The sequence below is a fragment of the Patella vulgata genome, chromosome 2, assembly GCF_932274485.2.
Source record: "Patella vulgata chromosome 2, xgPatVulg1.2, whole genome shotgun sequence".
In the NCBI taxonomy this organism is placed as follows: domain Eukaryota; kingdom Metazoa; phylum Mollusca; class Gastropoda; family Patellidae; genus Patella; species Patella vulgata.
The window spans coordinates 9755147-9772774 of record NC_065880.2 but is presented as its reverse complement, the minus strand read 5'-3'; the positions used below and the strand labels follow the sequence as shown (position 1 = coordinate 9772774).

Sequence of the window (17628 nt, the reverse complement as noted above, 5' to 3'; positions counted from 1 at the left end):
AAGATTTTGGATGATATTGAGTTAGAGACTTAGCTACTTTAAGTTCAGTTGGAACATTCTCCTTGATGTTCGGTTGGGGTGTGTGGTGGGTGGGTGGTTTAATGTATGCACCCTGTATCATAAGGTCTGTCATTGAGTCAACTGGCATGGTTTCGATTCTCCGCATGTACGTGACTTTGTGGGTTTTCTCCTGGGCCACCGGTTTCATCCCACTGCTAAAGACCCCTACATGTAAATGAAATCTTGAAATAAAATTATTAGTCCCGAAATAACCTAGTTTATGTCGAGTGGACGTTAAACCAATTTCTCTCTTTTAGTAGGCCAAATTGGGAAGGCCAAAATTAATGGATTTTCTTGCAGATCTGTAAATGTTTTGATCTTTCTATGGATGAGTTGAAATACATATATATACCCTTAAAGATATATAATGTAAGACTTAGATAAAGAGCTAGCCATTCTTGCTATAATAGTTCGAAAATAGATAATGTAAAATGAATCATTTGAAAATTTCATTCAAATTACTCTTTTGTGAGAGAAGATATTAGCCTTTGAAGTTTTGACAAGACGTGTGCAATAATTTCAACCAATAATTTCGAATAAGTTCGAAAATAGATAATGTAAAATGAATCATTTGAAAATTTCATTCAAATTACTCTTTTGTGAGAGAAGATATTAGCCTTTGAAGTTTTGACAAGACATGTGCAATAATTTCAACCACCGCATTGGTTGTTTGAAGCTAAGTCTCGCTCCTCCATCTTTAGTCTTAATCAAAATATGGCTGAACTGTTCTAATCTATTTAATATCGGAGAAATTCGATGCCATCGAGAGTTGATTATGGTCTGGATAAGTTAATTGATGTCTAATTAATAATTTAGAAACCATTTAGGCCTACAGAAAGACCTGCAATAGACAGATTTAGCTCTTGCATAATGTATGTTTAATAAGGCCTGTATTTATTATAGGAAGAGAATCCTAAAGATGAGACGGGACCAGGTGACGGTCAGAAGGAAGAGAATCAGTTGGTAGCTAAAGATGATAACCAGGATAAAACAACAGATAAAAAACAGGAGGAAGACAAACAACAACAAGAGGAGAAGGAGGAAGATCAAATACATGACATGGAAGATATACAAGAGGTAACTTTCTACTTTCGATTCCCCGGTTGTAGAGTCGCCTGTCCAACCCCGTGGATTTTTTCCGGGTCCTCTGGTTGCCTCTAACTGCTAAAGACACATACGTGCAAGCAAATTATTGAATTAAAATTGAACCATGTGTTAGTCCCAAACGTTAAACCCCAGCATGTAATTCAATAGTTTAATGACTCGTAAATTATTCCCACTTACACCTATTCTCGAATTACAAGTTTTCGCAGCATTACTGAACAAGTTTCCCAAGTTACATGTACAAGTTTTCGCGGCGTAACTGCGCATGTTTTTATCTGCATTAAATCAACAGACACATGGAAAACAGGCCTTAAACATTTTGTTAATTTATTTTTTTATCAGGAGGGATATAATGAAGATAAAGTAGACGCTAATCAGGGAGACAGCAAGGAACCGGATCCAGTTCCAGAGTCGATGGAATTACCAGAGGACTTAAACCTGGATGCAGACGAAGGCGGAGAGAAAGAAGAGGAAACAGAAATGGAAGATCCTGGTAATTATACTGGACTTTTAAAACCTAACTTCTAACCCTCCCTGAAAAAAAAAAATCCTACCCAGAGGTCAAGGTCAATTGTAGGTCAGATATTTGTGAAAGTGCCTAACATACTACTTAAACTATAAGTTTTCTACTTATAAATAGGTTGATCTGCTGTCTCTAAAGGATGTGGGGGTGGATGGCCGAATGGTTAGTGTGTGCACGTTGTATCATTAGTTCTGTCATTCAGCTGGTGGGATTTCAATTCCCCGGTTGTACGTGACAAGGAGTAGGGTGACCTGTCCAACCTCGTGGGTTTTCTCCAGGTCCTCTGTTTTCCTCCCACTGCTAAAGATCCCTACGCGCAAACGAATTATTGAAATAAAATTAAACCATATGTTAGTCCCGAAATGACCTAGTTTGTGTCATGGACGTTAAACCCCATTTCTTTCTCTCTCTCCTATAGGGGATCACGGTGGCTAAGTGGGTAAGGCGCTGGCTCGCTAGCCTGGAGTGGTTCCCCCTTGTCAGTGATGCAGGACGGAGGGCCTGACAAGGACAGCTGTCTAGTCGTTCGGATGAAACGAAAAACCGAGGTCCTGTGTACACATTGGCATGCACGTAAAAGATCCCTTGACAGTTGGAATTCGATATAAGAGTAGGCCGTAGTGTTGCTGTCCGGGCAAAATTTCCCTGATAGCACACTGTATGGCGTATGCCCGTCTTCATTAGCCCAGTTCGGAGCAAAACAGTAGGACGTTAAACCCCATTTTATTTCATTTTCATTTCTCTCTCCAATATGTTTCATATCATTTCATTTTTGTTGAAAAAATGCAAACTGTCATTTTACAATGCAAATGAACACATAAATTCCAATGAAATCCAAAAACCATCCCATCAGCAAAAAGGGTTTTGAAATTTAACTAAAACGTGGTTTGTTGAAATAAAATATGTATTTTTAACGGTTGTGTATTTTGATTATTTCTGTTTTAGCTAAAATATATATTTTTAACGGTTGTGTATTTTGTTTATTTCTGTTTTAGCTAAAATATATATTTTTAACGGTTGTGTATTTTGTATATTTCTGTTTTAGCTAAAATATATATTTTTAACGGTTGTGTATTTTGTATATTTCTGTTTTAGCTAAAATATATATTTTTAACGGTTGTGTATTTTGTTTATTTCTGTTTTAGCTAAAATATATATTTTTAACGGTTGTGTATTTTGTTTATTTCTGTTTTAGCTAAAATATATATTTTTAACGGTTGTGTATTTTGTTTATTTCTATTTTAGCTAAAATATATATTTTTAACGGTTGTGTATTTTGTTTATTTCTATTTTAGCTAAAATATATATCTTTAACGGTTGTGTATTTTGATTATTTCTGTTTTAGCGGAGGGTAAAGAAGATGAGGGGGAGATAACTGAGGAAACATCCGATGATAAACCTGAAGAAGGAGAAGAAGAAAACCCAGAGAAAGATGAAGAAAGTAAAAAAGATGATGAAAAAGATAATCAAGATGGTGTTGAGGAAGTAGGTTTACTTGGTCGTTCTTATTTTATGATTCAGTGGGACAACAAAACAAATTCCCTGATACAACTTCTCATATACGAGGAGTAGTGGCAGGTATCTTACTAGAGGCAGTGTATGCTTACTTTTTCTAGAACAACTGATACCACTACTATTTACAGGGAGTAGTATAACATGAGGTGTCATACTAGAGGCAGTGTATGCTTACTTCATCTAGAACATCTGATACCACTTCTACTATATACAGGGAGTAGTAACAAGCGTTGTACTAGAGGCAGGGTATGCTTACATCTGATACTACTCCAACTATTAAGGGAGTAGTAACAAGTGTCATACTAGAGGCAGGGTATACTTACTCTATTTAAAACATCTGATTCCACTTCTAATATACAAGGAGTATTAACAAGTGTTGTACTAGAGACAGGGTATACTTACTCTATCTAGAACATCTGAATCCACTTCTCACTTGAGTTCGCATACTTGTACCATTTCCATTAATTTATCTTACATTAGGGGAAGACTATAGCTTGTAATTGAGCTAGAATTTTTAAAATTTGTTTCAGTTCGTTTTAAAAATATGCCAGTTTGTGCCCTGTCCAAACTTTAAGCATGTTATATTTATTATAATGTGTTGCCCAAACTGGCTAGAATAAATATTACATCAGCTGTATTTTTTATATTGACAATATTTTATATATTGTTGTTTATCTCTTCAGCTGGTACATTTATAAAATTTGTTAAGACAATTTGAATTCTTTTTTTACGTCATATATTCTGACACACCGGCCATATTTTATGTTATATTGTTGTCTATACAGCTAGTGCATTTATAAATGTTAACGCAATTTGAATGATATCCCATATTCTGAATTCCTGCAGTGATTTAACCGTTCTGCTCATGATAATCAGTCTGGAGGCTCAGTGCAGAGGAGTGTCCATCTAATGGGCACAAAACGCGACCCAACTTTTTTAGAGTAAAATTTTCCGTAGAATATGATGCCGAGTGGTAATCAGTCCGCCATTGGGGGCGTTCTCGAGATATTCGGGGTCAAAGGTCAAACGAAAGTGAATGCACTGAAAGTGAATGCGCAGCCATTCTTGTATCATGAAAACATGCTGAAAATGATCGAATGTAACCAGCCTATCAGTAACCCCCATATGCATTCACTGAGCCTCTGGTCTAAAATCTACATTCTATGCTGCTGTATCACACAACCAATTTGTATCTAACTAAATGGGTTGATTGCGTGGAATTATATATTTTCTGTTTCAAACTACACAAATGTATATCATAGTCACGTTGCCCCACCCCCCAACATCACCCCTCCTAGTGTTACGAGTCTGGACATGGGATACATGTTTTCTGGGTATTTTTTAATGTTTAGTAATTATTTGATGATATTATTTACACCAGGAGAAAGAAGAAGCCGGAGATAAAGGTGTTGATAATCCTGAAGATATAGGTAAAGATGAAGAGGATAGGAAAGAGGAGGAGGGAAAAGGAGATCCTGGTTTTACAGCTGATGTAAGGATTCTACTTTTGTTTTCTATTCTCTGCAAAAATATGACAAAGAGTAGTCATTGTTTGTAATAGGTGCTGTTTGACATTAAGGAGAAGACATTTCAGTAAATGATGCTGGATTGTTCTGCATAGATTTTTAAAACCAAAACTTTAAACCTTGTGAGTTTTCTCTGGGTCCTCTAGGTTTCCTCCCACTGCTAAAATTATTGAAATATAATTGAATCATGTCAGTCCCATAATGACTTACTTTGTGTCTAGTAGATGTTAAACCCCCATTTCTCTATCTTTCTCTCTCTCTCGTAACCCTAACAATAGTATATGAAAGCCAGTCCCTCATTCGATATTATAAATATGATATCAGATAAGAAAGGCTGGCGATAGTAAATAGTTGTTGTTGTTCTATATATAGGATAGATTACATTTATTCCTTCCTTATAAACAACAAAACAACAGATTTGAAATATGTCCACAACATTATGACGTATACCGGAGTAATTCCCCTTACAGGGGAGTTCGATGGCTGAACGATTAGCATGTGCGCGTTGTATCATAAGGTCTGTCATTGAGTCAACTGGCATGGTTTTAATTCCCCGGTTGTTCATGACAAGGAGTAGGGTCGCCTGTCCAACCTTGTGGGTTTTCTCCGGATTCCTCCCACTGCTAAAGACCCCTATGCGCAAGCGAATTATGGGAATAAAATTGAACCATATGTTAGTCCCGAAATGACCTAGTTTGTGTCGAGTGGACGTTAAACCTCATTTCTCTCTCTCTCTCTCTCTCTCTCTCTCTCTCTCTTTCTCTTTCTCTTCCGCTTACAAGGCCCCTTACAATCCACCCAGATCATAATTCTGTATGATGCTGTGTATAAGAAAGGATTATATACAAGTGTTAAAACTATTGTATACCTTTGCCGAGACTCCCCAGATCTTGACTCCTTCGGCTTTAGACTGCTTACTCGAATTATGACCATTGCCAGAAAGTATCATGGTAACCTGACCAAAAGTAAACAGGAACTTCCAATGGGTTTATTCATTGCACAACAACAAATGGGTTACAGTATAGACAACAGGGTAATCTGCCAATGTAATATAATACACTTTTATGATTTGACCAGGATGAAGAGAAGGATGATGGAGAGACAGAAGAAGAAATGAAAGATAAAGATGATAAATCAGAGAAAATAGAAACACATGGTAAAACATCACATGATACACCTAATATAGAAGAGAGTGACACAGCCCAGGATGACGCAGCTAAAGCTGATAACCAACAGGAGGAGGTCAGTAAATAATAAATATATACTTTATGGGAATGGGAGCTGTGGTTATTAGTACTTCTGGAGCTGTTTTAGTCGGGATGCTATCTAGAGGCTGTGGTAGTTATGGGAATGTGAGCTGTGGTATTAGAACTGTTGGAGCTGTTTTAGTCAGGATGCTATCTAGGCGCTGTGGTAGTTATGGGAATGTGAGCCGTGGTAATTAGAACTGCTGGAGCTGTTTTAGCTAGGGGCTGTGGTAGTTATGGGAATGTGAGCTGTGGTAATTAGAACTGTTGGAGCTGTGTTAGTTAGGATGCTAGGGGCTGTTGTAGTTATAGGGGCTGTTGCAGTGATGGGATTTCAAAATTTTAGTTGTCGGACATTTTCTTCCCGGAAATAAAGGGACATAACTCTTATCGTTATTTAAGCAGGCGTTTTCAAACCACAATTAAGAATCATGTGTCGACAAAATATTCAAATTCATACGTAATAAAAAAATTAGATGCTTTCGTAATTTTTCATATTTAATTCCCGTACGGTATTCAAATTTATGTTGATAATATTCCTAAAAAATTACATGACATCGTAATTCCCCCCAAATTACCGTATTTTTCGGGTCATAAGTTGATACTTTTTTCCGCATTCGTCTTATACTCCGTTTCGATTTATATAGGGGGGTTGGATGGCTGAATGGTTAGCGTGCGCGCGCTGTATCATAAAGTCTGTCATTGAGTCGACTGGCGTGGTTTCGAATCCCCGGTTGTACGTGACAAGCAGTAGGGTCGCCTGTCCAACCTCGTGGGTTTTCTCCGGGTCCTCCAGTTTCCTCCCACTGCTAAAGACCATTATGCGCAAGCGAATTATTGAAATAAAGTTGAACCATATGTTAGTCCCGAAATGACCTAGTTTGTGTCGAGTGGACGTTAAACCCCATTTCTCTCTCTCTCTCGATTTATATACGGAAGGTAAAAAAAATGACATCCCGAAATTTATTTGGCCATAAACCGTAGTAAACGTCGCTCTAACAGAACGAGTGAGTGACACCAACTCTTAGTACGCGCTATCGTCTAAAAACAATTACTGTAACTACTTACGTTTTTCCAATCGAAATATTCGTCCACATTTCTTAACGTGTTTATTTATTTATTTAAAAACATAAACCCCATTCAAAATATGATCATAAATCCGACAATATGTCATCAAAATAGAATCTTTTCTGCCGTCAACAGACGTATTACATTCGGCACGTTTACACCTCTTAATTCCACGTGTCTCGCGAGATTTCTACTTTCATTTTGCGTGTGTGTGAAATAGCTTTATTTAACTTCGGCTTCCACTGAAGAAATATCACAGACAAGTTATCGGACGCAATGATTTGGGGTTTTATATACTATTAGGATATGTGACATATATGACTAATGTCTACGGCCGGCATCAAGGAGATCAAAACGTGAGATAATGGAGAAATCACGAGTTAATCACATAGATAAAGTTTATTGGATTGATATATAGTCCAACAAAGGAGAAGCAATGACTTCTGTTCAGGATTGAATTGATGAATTGTCCGACAAAGAATTATGTCAGCCAATCAAGGCAGATTAAGTAGTTAATCAAGGTAGGTGTATAGGCGGCATAAAACGAAAAATACGCTGATCACTTAATTACCTAATCAATCCATCCTATTATTAACGATAATCGGGTTGAGTAGTAGTTATGCACTCAGTACACTAAATTAATTTTGGAATTTTGAATATTATTTACCATGTCTTGATGTCCTATTGGGCATATTCCTGGTCGGACAATTTAGGACGTTTGGAAAATAGCGTCGGACATGTCCGGAATATACGGGCAAAATCCCATCACTGGGCTGTTGTAGTATATTGGGGGTTAGATGTTGTTTTAATGACATTGCTAGGGCCTACGGACTGTTTGAGTATGGGGTTTGGGGCTGTAATAGTTTGTTAGGACACTATGTTAGGGATGGTAGTAAGGAAGCCAGGGACTTTGGTAGTTAGTGAACTCCTTGAATCCCTTTATTTCGTGATTTTAAACCGAAGTAAAGGAGTTAAATAAACATTTAACATGTTAGTCCAGATATGATCCAATTCTGTTGATTTGGCATTAAACCATTTTTCTCTCCTTCTCTTCCAGAAAGTAGGAAGTGGTATGGCCGACACACAACAAGATGAAGGTCATGAAGGTGAAAAGTCATCGGAGGTCACTCAGGGGTCAAATAAAAACAGAAAAGTAAGTACGGAAGTTATATCTTTGGAATCATCGGAATATGCAGAAAGGAATATTAAAATCTAGTGAAAAAGGGGGATTTCGGATGTACTGATGGAATAAGTAAATGTTTTAAGTAACCCCAACAACTGTCTGTGATATCATCTGTTGAGCCCGATGAACCAACGAACGAACGAACCAATCAATAAAGCTGAACGTATTTGCTCACGATATTACTCACACTACAAGACTGAACTCTGTATCACTCAATTGCAATTCTGTCAAGTCTGAATGTTTCACACAAACCACTGCATATTCCAGAAATCCCTCATGGTTGTAGGGCCTGACAAGGTCAGCTGTCCAGGCGTTCGGTTGGGATAAAAAAACGGGGTCCCATGTACGTAAAATATCCACAGGTAGTTGGCATTTATTATAAGAGTAGACCATAGTGTCACTTTCCGGGTAAAATTTCCCTCATAGCACACAATATGGTGTATGCCCATCTTCATTAGTTCAATTGGAACAAAACAGTTGGACATTAAATCCCTCTTGAGCAATATTCTGCTATTCTCGGGTTAATCACTCATACTGAATTTCACCAGTTATGACGTTAAATGTCCGCAATTGACATTATACACTTCTACATTAACATATTTAGAGCTGCAATTAATCCAGATTTGATTTGTTATGTTGTTATGGATTGGTTGTTAGCCCGGCCAGTCATAATTTGGGACAGGTATGAATCCAGCAGTGTTTGAGTGGGATTGTCTTAATGGAACGAAACACTGCAAGGAGTATGTAACACTCGAGAATCTCCTAAGTAACCCTTCATCATCTTCAAATGAGACTGGTAGATTTTGAAAATGAAATGAAATGGGGTTAAACGTCCTACTGGTCTGCTCCGACTGGGCTAATGAAGACGAGCATATGCCAAACAGTGTGCTATGAGGGAACTTTTGCCTCGGCAGTGGCACTATGTCCTATTCTTATATTGAATTCCAACTGCCAAGAGATATTTTACGTACACGCCAATGAATGCACAGGACCTCGTTGGGTTTATTGTGCCATCCGAATGACTAGACAACTGTCCTTGTCAGACCCTCAGTCTCGCACCACTGACAAGGGGAAACCATGTCGGAAGTTAGATTTTGAATTATGTAAAGGTTGTGAATGGGTAGAAAAGAAGTACCTATTTGTAATAATAATATATTTTTTTCAAACCTATTTGTTTTGTCATCAGGAGAAGAAACGTCAGCCTGGTAAATCTGATGAAGATCGTAGTCTTGGTGTTCCAGACCAGTCTTATAAAAGATTAAAGACTTCTGATGAAACTAGTCATGATCAAGAGGTATTTCTTATCTTTTTGCTTATCTAATATTGTCTATCCATGGTGGAAGTGGACATGACCGATGCAATTTGATATTGTTGACCATAGAAAAAAGGCATTTCTCTCTAAGTAGAGATGTATGGATAGATTCCTGTTATTTTCATTGAATTCATGAACCAATTGTTTAAATCTGCAGACTTTTTAATTTCTAAATCATTTCCATTTGGAAAAACATAATCGAAAGTTTCTGTGATAAGATTATTGAGATGATTGATCTTTTTGCCTGTTTTTTTTTTTTAGGAAGAAGAGAAAAATCAGGAGAAGAAGGAGGGTGATATTTACGAACATATAAAAGATTCTAAATCACATCACGACGCTCAAACACTTGACGCGGCTACGGATGAACAACTGGAGAAACAATCCGTACTTAAAGAGGAGAAGGAAGATAAACCGGAAGAGCAAACAGATGATATAAAACCTATGGAAGAGGAGGATAATCAAGAGGTATTGTTATGTTACTAAAACAACTTATTCATATTAAGAAATAGTGGTCTGAAGTCTTCTTCACTTTCTTGTGCTAAAATGAGTTACTTCCCTTTATTATAAAACCTATGGACGACGAGGACAATCAAGGGGCACTGTCATGTACTCCGTTACTAAACCAATTAGCCCATATTATTAAGAAATAGTGGTCTGAAACCTTCTTGGGTTCCCTTTGCTGAAATGCCTGACAAGGACAGCTGTCTAGTCGATCGGATGGGATGAAAAAACACATCCTGTGTGCACGTAAAAGATCCCTTGGCAGTTGGAATTCGATATAAGTGTAGGCCGTAGTGCCGCTGTTCGGGCAAAATTTCCCTCATAGCACACTGTATGGCGTATGCCTGTCTTCATTAGCCCAGGTTAGGAGCAGAACAGTAGGACGTTAAATTTCATTTCATTTTATTTCTGTGTAGGATGATATGGAGGTAGAGAAGAAAGAGAGTAATAAAGTCAAAGGTAAAAAAACAGAACAAGGTTTGGAGGATATGAACATGGAGATGAAGATGGAAGAAGAAATGGATATGGATAGAGAGAAAGTAGAAATAGAGGGAGAACGAGTTTTAACTATGACGGTTGGTCGTGGTCCAGAATCTACCATTCATACAGCTATAGAGAATTTACATTTGGATAGTACGGTAGGTAGACCCTAGATCTTGACCAACAGAGGTTTTTAATGTCTGAGGGGTTGGATGGTCGAATTGTTAGCATGTGCGCGCTGTATCACGCGGTCTGTCATTGAGTCAACTGGCGTGGTTTTATTTCCCCGGTTGTACATGACAAGGAGTATTGTCGCCTGTCTAGCCTCGTGGGTTTTCTCCGGATACTCCAGTTTCCTCCCACTGCTAAAGACCCATATGCACAAGCGAATTATTGAAATAAAATTGAACCATGTGTTAGTCCCAAAATGACCTAGTTTGTGTCGAGTGGGCGTCAAACCCCAATTCTCTCTTCTAATGTCTGTCCATTAGACACTAGCCAAGTTTTTTTCGGGACTGGCATATGTCCCTGATTTCTACAATTTACTAGCGCACAGGGATCATTAGATGTGGGAGGTAACTGGATCTTTACGAGCAGAGGATTTTAATGTCTGTCCATGATATATCTCTGACTCCAACATTATGCTTGCGCCCATTTGGGAGAGAGCAGAGGAGTTTAATGACCCCTAGATACTAGCCAAGGTTTTTTCGGATCTAACATATGGTATATTTTTGGTTTCTACAATTTGCAAGTGCACAGGGATCATTAGGTGTGGGAGGTAACTGGATTAACTCAAGAAAATCCCACTTCTTCCAAAATACAATAGATAGATGACAGCACTCAGACCCTCCCTTTTTAATAAAACCCACAGACAACCCTACTTCTTGCTGCATGTAAGCGAAGGCAGAGAAAGTTCATCCAGAATTTCTGGCGTGGTTCCCCCTGGTCAGGGATGCAGGACGGAGGGCCTGACATGGACAGCTCTCTAGTGGCTCAGATGGGACGAAAAACCAAGGCGCCAAAAACCATTGGCGTGCTCGTAAAAGTTCCCTTAGCAGTTGGAATTCGATGTAAGAGTAGGCCATAGTGCCACTGCCCGGGCAAAATTTCCATTATAGCACACTGTAAGACATATACCTGTCTTGATTAGCCCAGTTTAGGATCAGAACAGTAGGACGTTAAATCCCATTTCATTTCTGTTATCAATTGATTTACTTTGAATCTATTTATTTCAGCCATCAGAGATAGACTTGGAGAAAATTCGAGCAGATTTAGAAGAAAATGTCAGCTTGTGGTCTCATCAGTCATTGACTACTCCTGAACAGGTTCGTTAAATATTATTACCCAACACCAAACAAAGGTAATGGGTGGGGAGGGGGGATATTGAAAGGAACACCTTCAATCCCGATTTTGTTTCTGGAGAATAGTTCACAAACATTTCAAGATGTCTTTATGACCTTTTATAGTAGTTATTTGTCTTTTGCAATCTGATTAAAACACAGATCCTATTTCGTTTCGTTTTTATAGTTCAAAATTTCGTTTTACTTGTCTTTACTACACTAGGATCTGGAAGAGTTGTTATCATTGACGTGTTCTGGATGGTATGAGGGATTAGCCAATGAAACAGTCTGTTACGGCAAGCTTTAGGCATGTTTTGCACTGAACTGTGGGTAATCCACTAGTAACATCAATGCTGATTGGTTAATGAAATGTCTGAATTCATAGGGTCAAAAGCCGCTCATATGACCACTGACGCGACCTATCGCTACAACTTGTCAGATCTTATGTAGTGTAGGCCATCGAGAGTATAAAAATACTAAAGGAAATATACATCTGTATTTTAATCAGATTGATGTCTTTTGCTAGTAAAACTTTTCTCGGATTTAAGCACTTTTGTGCTTCCATGGAAACAAATTTGACGAAGTTTTTGGCATACAAGGTTGCAGGATTTTTATGACATAAGTCTTCATGTTTTGTGTAGTAACAATTTATACTGTATTTAGCGTGAAAAAAAAAACTGGTCCGTCTAAATTGCTATTTAGAACAGATCGAACTATTCTTCTTTGTTTTGTTTTTCAGATGGCAGAAGCAAGTTTAGCGTGGCAGAGATATGAAGCTCTGACGTCCAGTCTTTCACAAGAATTATGTGAACAATTGCGATTAGTTTTAGAGCCTTCACAAGCAACCAAACTCAAGTAAGTCCAAATATTTGAAGTCAAAAGGTCCAAATATTTGAAGTCAAAAGGTCCAAAGATGGGCTTTGAAGGAGATAGTTTATCTGATTCGATATTCTAAAGATCAATTTTAAGAAAAATACAAGAAGATGTTTCAATCTGGTGTACCAAGCTTAAGAATGACCATGTTTTTAGTAATTCTGACAAATTTGTTTATGTCAAAATTCTAGATTGCATGGTTCAGATGCTACCCTTTAATTAACAAAAGCTAGAAGAAGTTCAATATGGCCCCCAAAGCTTCAAATTGGCCATGTGTTTAGTAAATCAGACGAATTGGTTCAATTTGTGTCAACATTCTAGGTGTCACGTTGCAGGTGCTGTTTCAAAATTCTTGATGCTGAGCTACATGCATAACTTAGAATTAAAGAATGCTAGAAGCTGTTTATATCTGATACATAATTAATTGGGTTTTGTTTTTGTTTATAGAGGAGATTACAGAACGGGTAAAAGATTAAATATGAGGAAGGTCATACCATATATAGCAAGTCAGTTCCGTAAAGATAAAATCTGGTTACGAAGAACGAAGCCATCGAAAAGACAATATCAGATAATGCTAGCTATAGATGATTCTTCTAGTATGTTGGATAACCATTCCAAGCAGGTAATGTATATAGATAAACATATAACACATAGCTAACAGCCTTCAAACAGGTCATGTATATTGATAAACCTATAACACATAGCTAACAGTCTTTAAACAGGTCATGTATATTGATAAACATATAACACATAGCTAACAGTCTTTAAACAGGTCATGTATATTGATAAACATATAACACGTAGCTAACAGTCTTTAAACAGGTCATGTATATTGATAAACATATATAATACATAGCTAACAGTCTCATTCACTGGGGGTTGGGATGGCCTAGTGGTCTAGAGTGCCGCGCTTCACCTCTGGCTTGCGGTTGTAGTTTCGATCCCTGGTGTGAGTGTATGTGGCTTGGAGATAGGGGTGCCTTCTCAACCGCGTGGCTTTATTCCGGGTACTCCGGTTTCCTCCCACAGGAAAGACCCCTGCGCTTACGCTAAGATAATGAAAATAAAAATAAGACAACTTGTCTGCGATATCACCTTCGGTGGAAGCGAACTTTAAACACTAAGTACAACAATCTCATTCACTTTTACTTATGTATGTTGTGGTAGTTCATTGAGTACAATGTCTCGGCGTGGTTCCCAATGCAAAATCTGGACTCGTGAAGACATGAATAGGTCATGAGGGAAACTAGCCTGGTCTTCGTCAAATTCCAATTGTGAAAGTTTCTATTACAGTGACATCAAAGTGAACACAGGACCTCAGGATGTCATTTGTGCTTGAGCTTGATAACGATAAGAGGATACTTGTCGAAACGTCGTCGTGCTTTTAGAATAAACCAGTGATTGTTTACCATAAATATTGTGTTCTGTTAATGTGTTGGGAATTGATTTGATTACATTTAATTGTTGTTTTTTTGTGTTTTCAGTTGGCATTTGAATCTCTAGCTGTAATATCAAATGCTTTAACTCTGTTAGAATCTGGTGATTTGGCCATTAGTAGGTGAGTACAATTGTAGTATACTACTTTCAATTAAACAAAATGATATTGTTATCATGTCAGATTAACATAATTGTCGAGGAATAATGTTCAGAGGATGTATTCTGAACCCAAACTGCTATGGAAGTATAAGACAACACAGTTCTATGGATAACAATCACTATAGAACTCTGTTGGGGGGTGGATGGCCAAATGGTTAGCACGTGCGCACTGTATCATAATGTCTGTCATTGAGTCAACTGGCGTGGTTTCGAATCCCCGGTTGTATGTGACAAGGAGTAGGGTTGCCTGTCCAACCTCATGAGTTTTCTCTGGGTCCTCCGGTTTCCTTCCACTGCTAAAGACCCCTACGCGCAAGCGAATTATTGAAATAAAATAGAACTATATGTTAGTCCCGAAATGAAATAATGTTTGTGTCGAGTGGATGTTAAACCCCATTTCTCCTCGCTATCACTGAAATGACCAAGTTTGTGTCAAGTGGATGTTAAACCCTATTTCTCTTTATTTCTCAAAAGAGTAGAATGATAGGAACTAAAACTTTGTATTTTCTATAACCATGTAATTATTGTATTCAAATCACTACATAAAAATTTATTGTAATTGTTTTTCAGTTTTGGAGAAAGTGTAAAACTCCTTCATTCATTTACCGATCAGTTCTCAAGTCAGTCTGGAGCAAACATACTTCATCAATTTACTTTCGAACAGAAAAAAACTAAAATAGCTCAGGTAAAGTATATGTGTATTTGCGAAAGGAATTAAATCAATTAGCCTTAATCAGTTGTCGATAAGAGTTATCACCCCTTCAGAATTTCTTTTATATATTAATATATGTTGTTTTATACTAATAGAAAAAGGAATGAAGATTAAAGTGTCATCAACATTGTACTTTAGACTAAAATACATTTTCATGTGGACGTATTATGCCGTTGCCCCTGTCTGTCCGACCACAATTTGTTTGTGGACACTCTACAGGTCACAATTTTTATCCAGTATTGACGAAATTTGATCCCAGTTTCTTTCTATATTGGCATGCATCTGACCATAATTCATGGATTATGGCCCCTGATTGTTTCAAAAATCACGTTTTTAGCTTGTAGACACTCTAGAGGTCACAATTTGGAGACTAAAATCCTTTTTTTTTTCTATGCTCATATGTAGGATGTTAGGAAGTGAATTGGGTCCAGACAGCAACATTTCTGCTCTTCATCGCATTCTAACTGGCAAGGTTCTTTTACATGCATGTCTTTCCAGCCTGGTTGGTTTTCTCCGGGTCATCCGGTCTCCTCCCACTGCTAAAGACCCATACGCGCAAACAAATTATTGAAATAAGTATCAACCATATGTTTGTCCCAAAATGACCTAGTTTGTTTGAGAGTAGATGTGAAATGCTATTTCTCTCTCTATCTTACATGCACTTCAAAGTGTACACAGATGGACTCTCTTCTGAAGGACTAGGCAACACTTTAATTCATTACTTATTTTTAGACGTAATTAAATCCTTTTTGTATCAAACAGATAATTTTTTTCGGTCTTTAATTTAGTTACTTCAACAAGCGACATCTATAATGGTGGATGCAAGAAGTCGTCAACACGGAGTAATAGGAAATCCAGAAACATCCCAGTTACTATTAATAGTATCAGATGGGCGTGGCTTATTTTCAGAAGGAATGGAGGTTGTGAAATCAGCTGTACGGAAAGCCAGAGATGCCAATATATTTCTTGTCTTTGTTATTATAGATAATCCTGAAAATAAGGTAGGCATATTTACAGGTGATGTCATGGTTAAACAGGGTGTCATGGTTACACAGGGTGTCATGGTTTTAAACAGGGTGTCATGGTTACACAGTGTGTCATGGTAACACGGGTGTCATGGTTACAAATGGTTTTGGGTGGCAGAGTGGTCATTGAGTCACGGTTACACAGGGTGTCATGGTTTTAAACAGGGTGTCATGGTTACACGGGTGTCATGGTTACAAAGGGTTTTGGGTGGCAGAGTGGTCATTGAGTCAAGCTGGTTTCAAATAGTGGTATCGCTCCATATGACACTTGTGTTTGAAGCTAAAATAAAGTATTTCTATATGGTTAATACTCCCCCTCCCCCCTCCCAAGACCATGTGACCTATGTTTACATTTGATTGGTTGCCTCTATTTACTGCTGTAACAAATCCAACATGAAATGGTGTTTGAAAACCCCCCTTCTCTAGTTTTATCTAATTGTGTTATAAATATGCCAGTTTGTGCCCTGTCCAAACTTTAAGCATGTTATATATATTATAATGTGTTGCCCAAACTGGCTAGAATAAACAAACTTTAATTCTGTACAAAATCAACAAAACCTTGTTGTTGATTTATCAGAGTTTTTGTTACACACATTTGTCCAATGTAAGATGGCTGAATGGTTTGTTCTGTACCCATCTAGAAATAAGCCAACTGATAATGGCAGATACAAATTAAAGAGAAATATCAAAAACGGTTTCCAAAATCACGGACATATCCATCTAGCTCACTGATAGTCCTCACACACTTGGTTCTTTTGGGTATGTCCTCATGTGTTGTCTCTAGGGATCACCACCGCGATGCTGGATTGTCAGTCTGGAACGTACGGAATAGCTAACATGTGACGCGGAATTCAGTCCTGTGACAGTTCTGTCAGTCCCTACACCGTTGGTAGAGTGAGTAGAATTGTGACGTAATTAAACACAACAAATATGTTTCAGCTGTCACGGTTGGTTGAAATATTTCCTCCTGCAGTCAGCACATGCTTTCTAGCCCCAAATCCCAAATTTCACTCGATTGTCATTATTTTTGGATTGGATAGAATTCAGTTCCAGAACGTTGTTCAATCGAGCATCGCCCATAACAAGCTATTGTAGTGCTCACTTTCACTTACAGATGGTTGATATAACAGATTGGGTGGCATTCAAATTATGATATAATCTAATATTATTTTGTTATTTGTTTGTAGGATTCTATATTAGATATTCGAGTACCGATATTTAAATCACTCGGAAAGGTAAGACAGTTTTAATCTATCCTCAATAAAATAAGAGGGGGGAGGGGCGCCAAATGTTCCAACGTATGCATTTTAAATCATAAGGTCTGTTATTAAATCAAGTTGGGTGTTTGCGATTTCCCGCTTGTATGTGACAAGGAGCCTTATGTCCTCCTGTTCAAATCCTAATGATATGGTTTTTTTAACGTCCTACTGTTCTGTACCGACCAGGCTAATGAAGTTGGACATACAGTTTGCTATGAGTGTAAATTTGCCAAGACAAGGTGCTATGCCCTCCTTTTATTTCGATTTCCAACTGTTATTACATTTTGATAAAATTATATTTTTC

General features: G+C 37.7%; 1 protein-coding gene across 1 annotated transcript in view; it reads left to right on the top strand.

Annotated features, from left to right (window-relative positions):
- The window catches only part of LOC126812211 (midasin), a 56209-nt gene that overhangs the window by 36668 nt on the left and 1913 nt on the right, over positions 1–17628 (top strand). Inside the window, exons 36-51 of the mRNA XM_050538464.2 lie at positions 964–1137; positions 1507–1657; positions 3033–3172; positions 4584–4694; positions 5806–5970; positions 8101–8196; positions 9413–9520; positions 9800–10003; positions 10456–10677; positions 11755–11844; positions 12599–12714; positions 13180–13354; positions 14217–14290; positions 14899–15013; positions 15829–16041; positions 17253–17300. Coding sequence (XP_050394421.2) covers positions 964–1137; positions 1507–1657; positions 3033–3172; positions 4584–4694; positions 5806–5970; positions 8101–8196; positions 9413–9520; positions 9800–10003; positions 10456–10677; positions 11755–11844; positions 12599–12714; positions 13180–13354; positions 14217–14290; positions 14899–15013; positions 15829–16041; positions 17253–17300 — 2202 coding nt within the window. The remainder of the gene's footprint in view (positions 1–963; positions 1138–1506; positions 1658–3032; positions 3173–4583; positions 4695–5805; positions 5971–8100; positions 8197–9412; positions 9521–9799; positions 10004–10455; positions 10678–11754; positions 11845–12598; positions 12715–13179; positions 13355–14216; positions 14291–14898; positions 15014–15828; positions 16042–17252; positions 17301–17628) is intronic.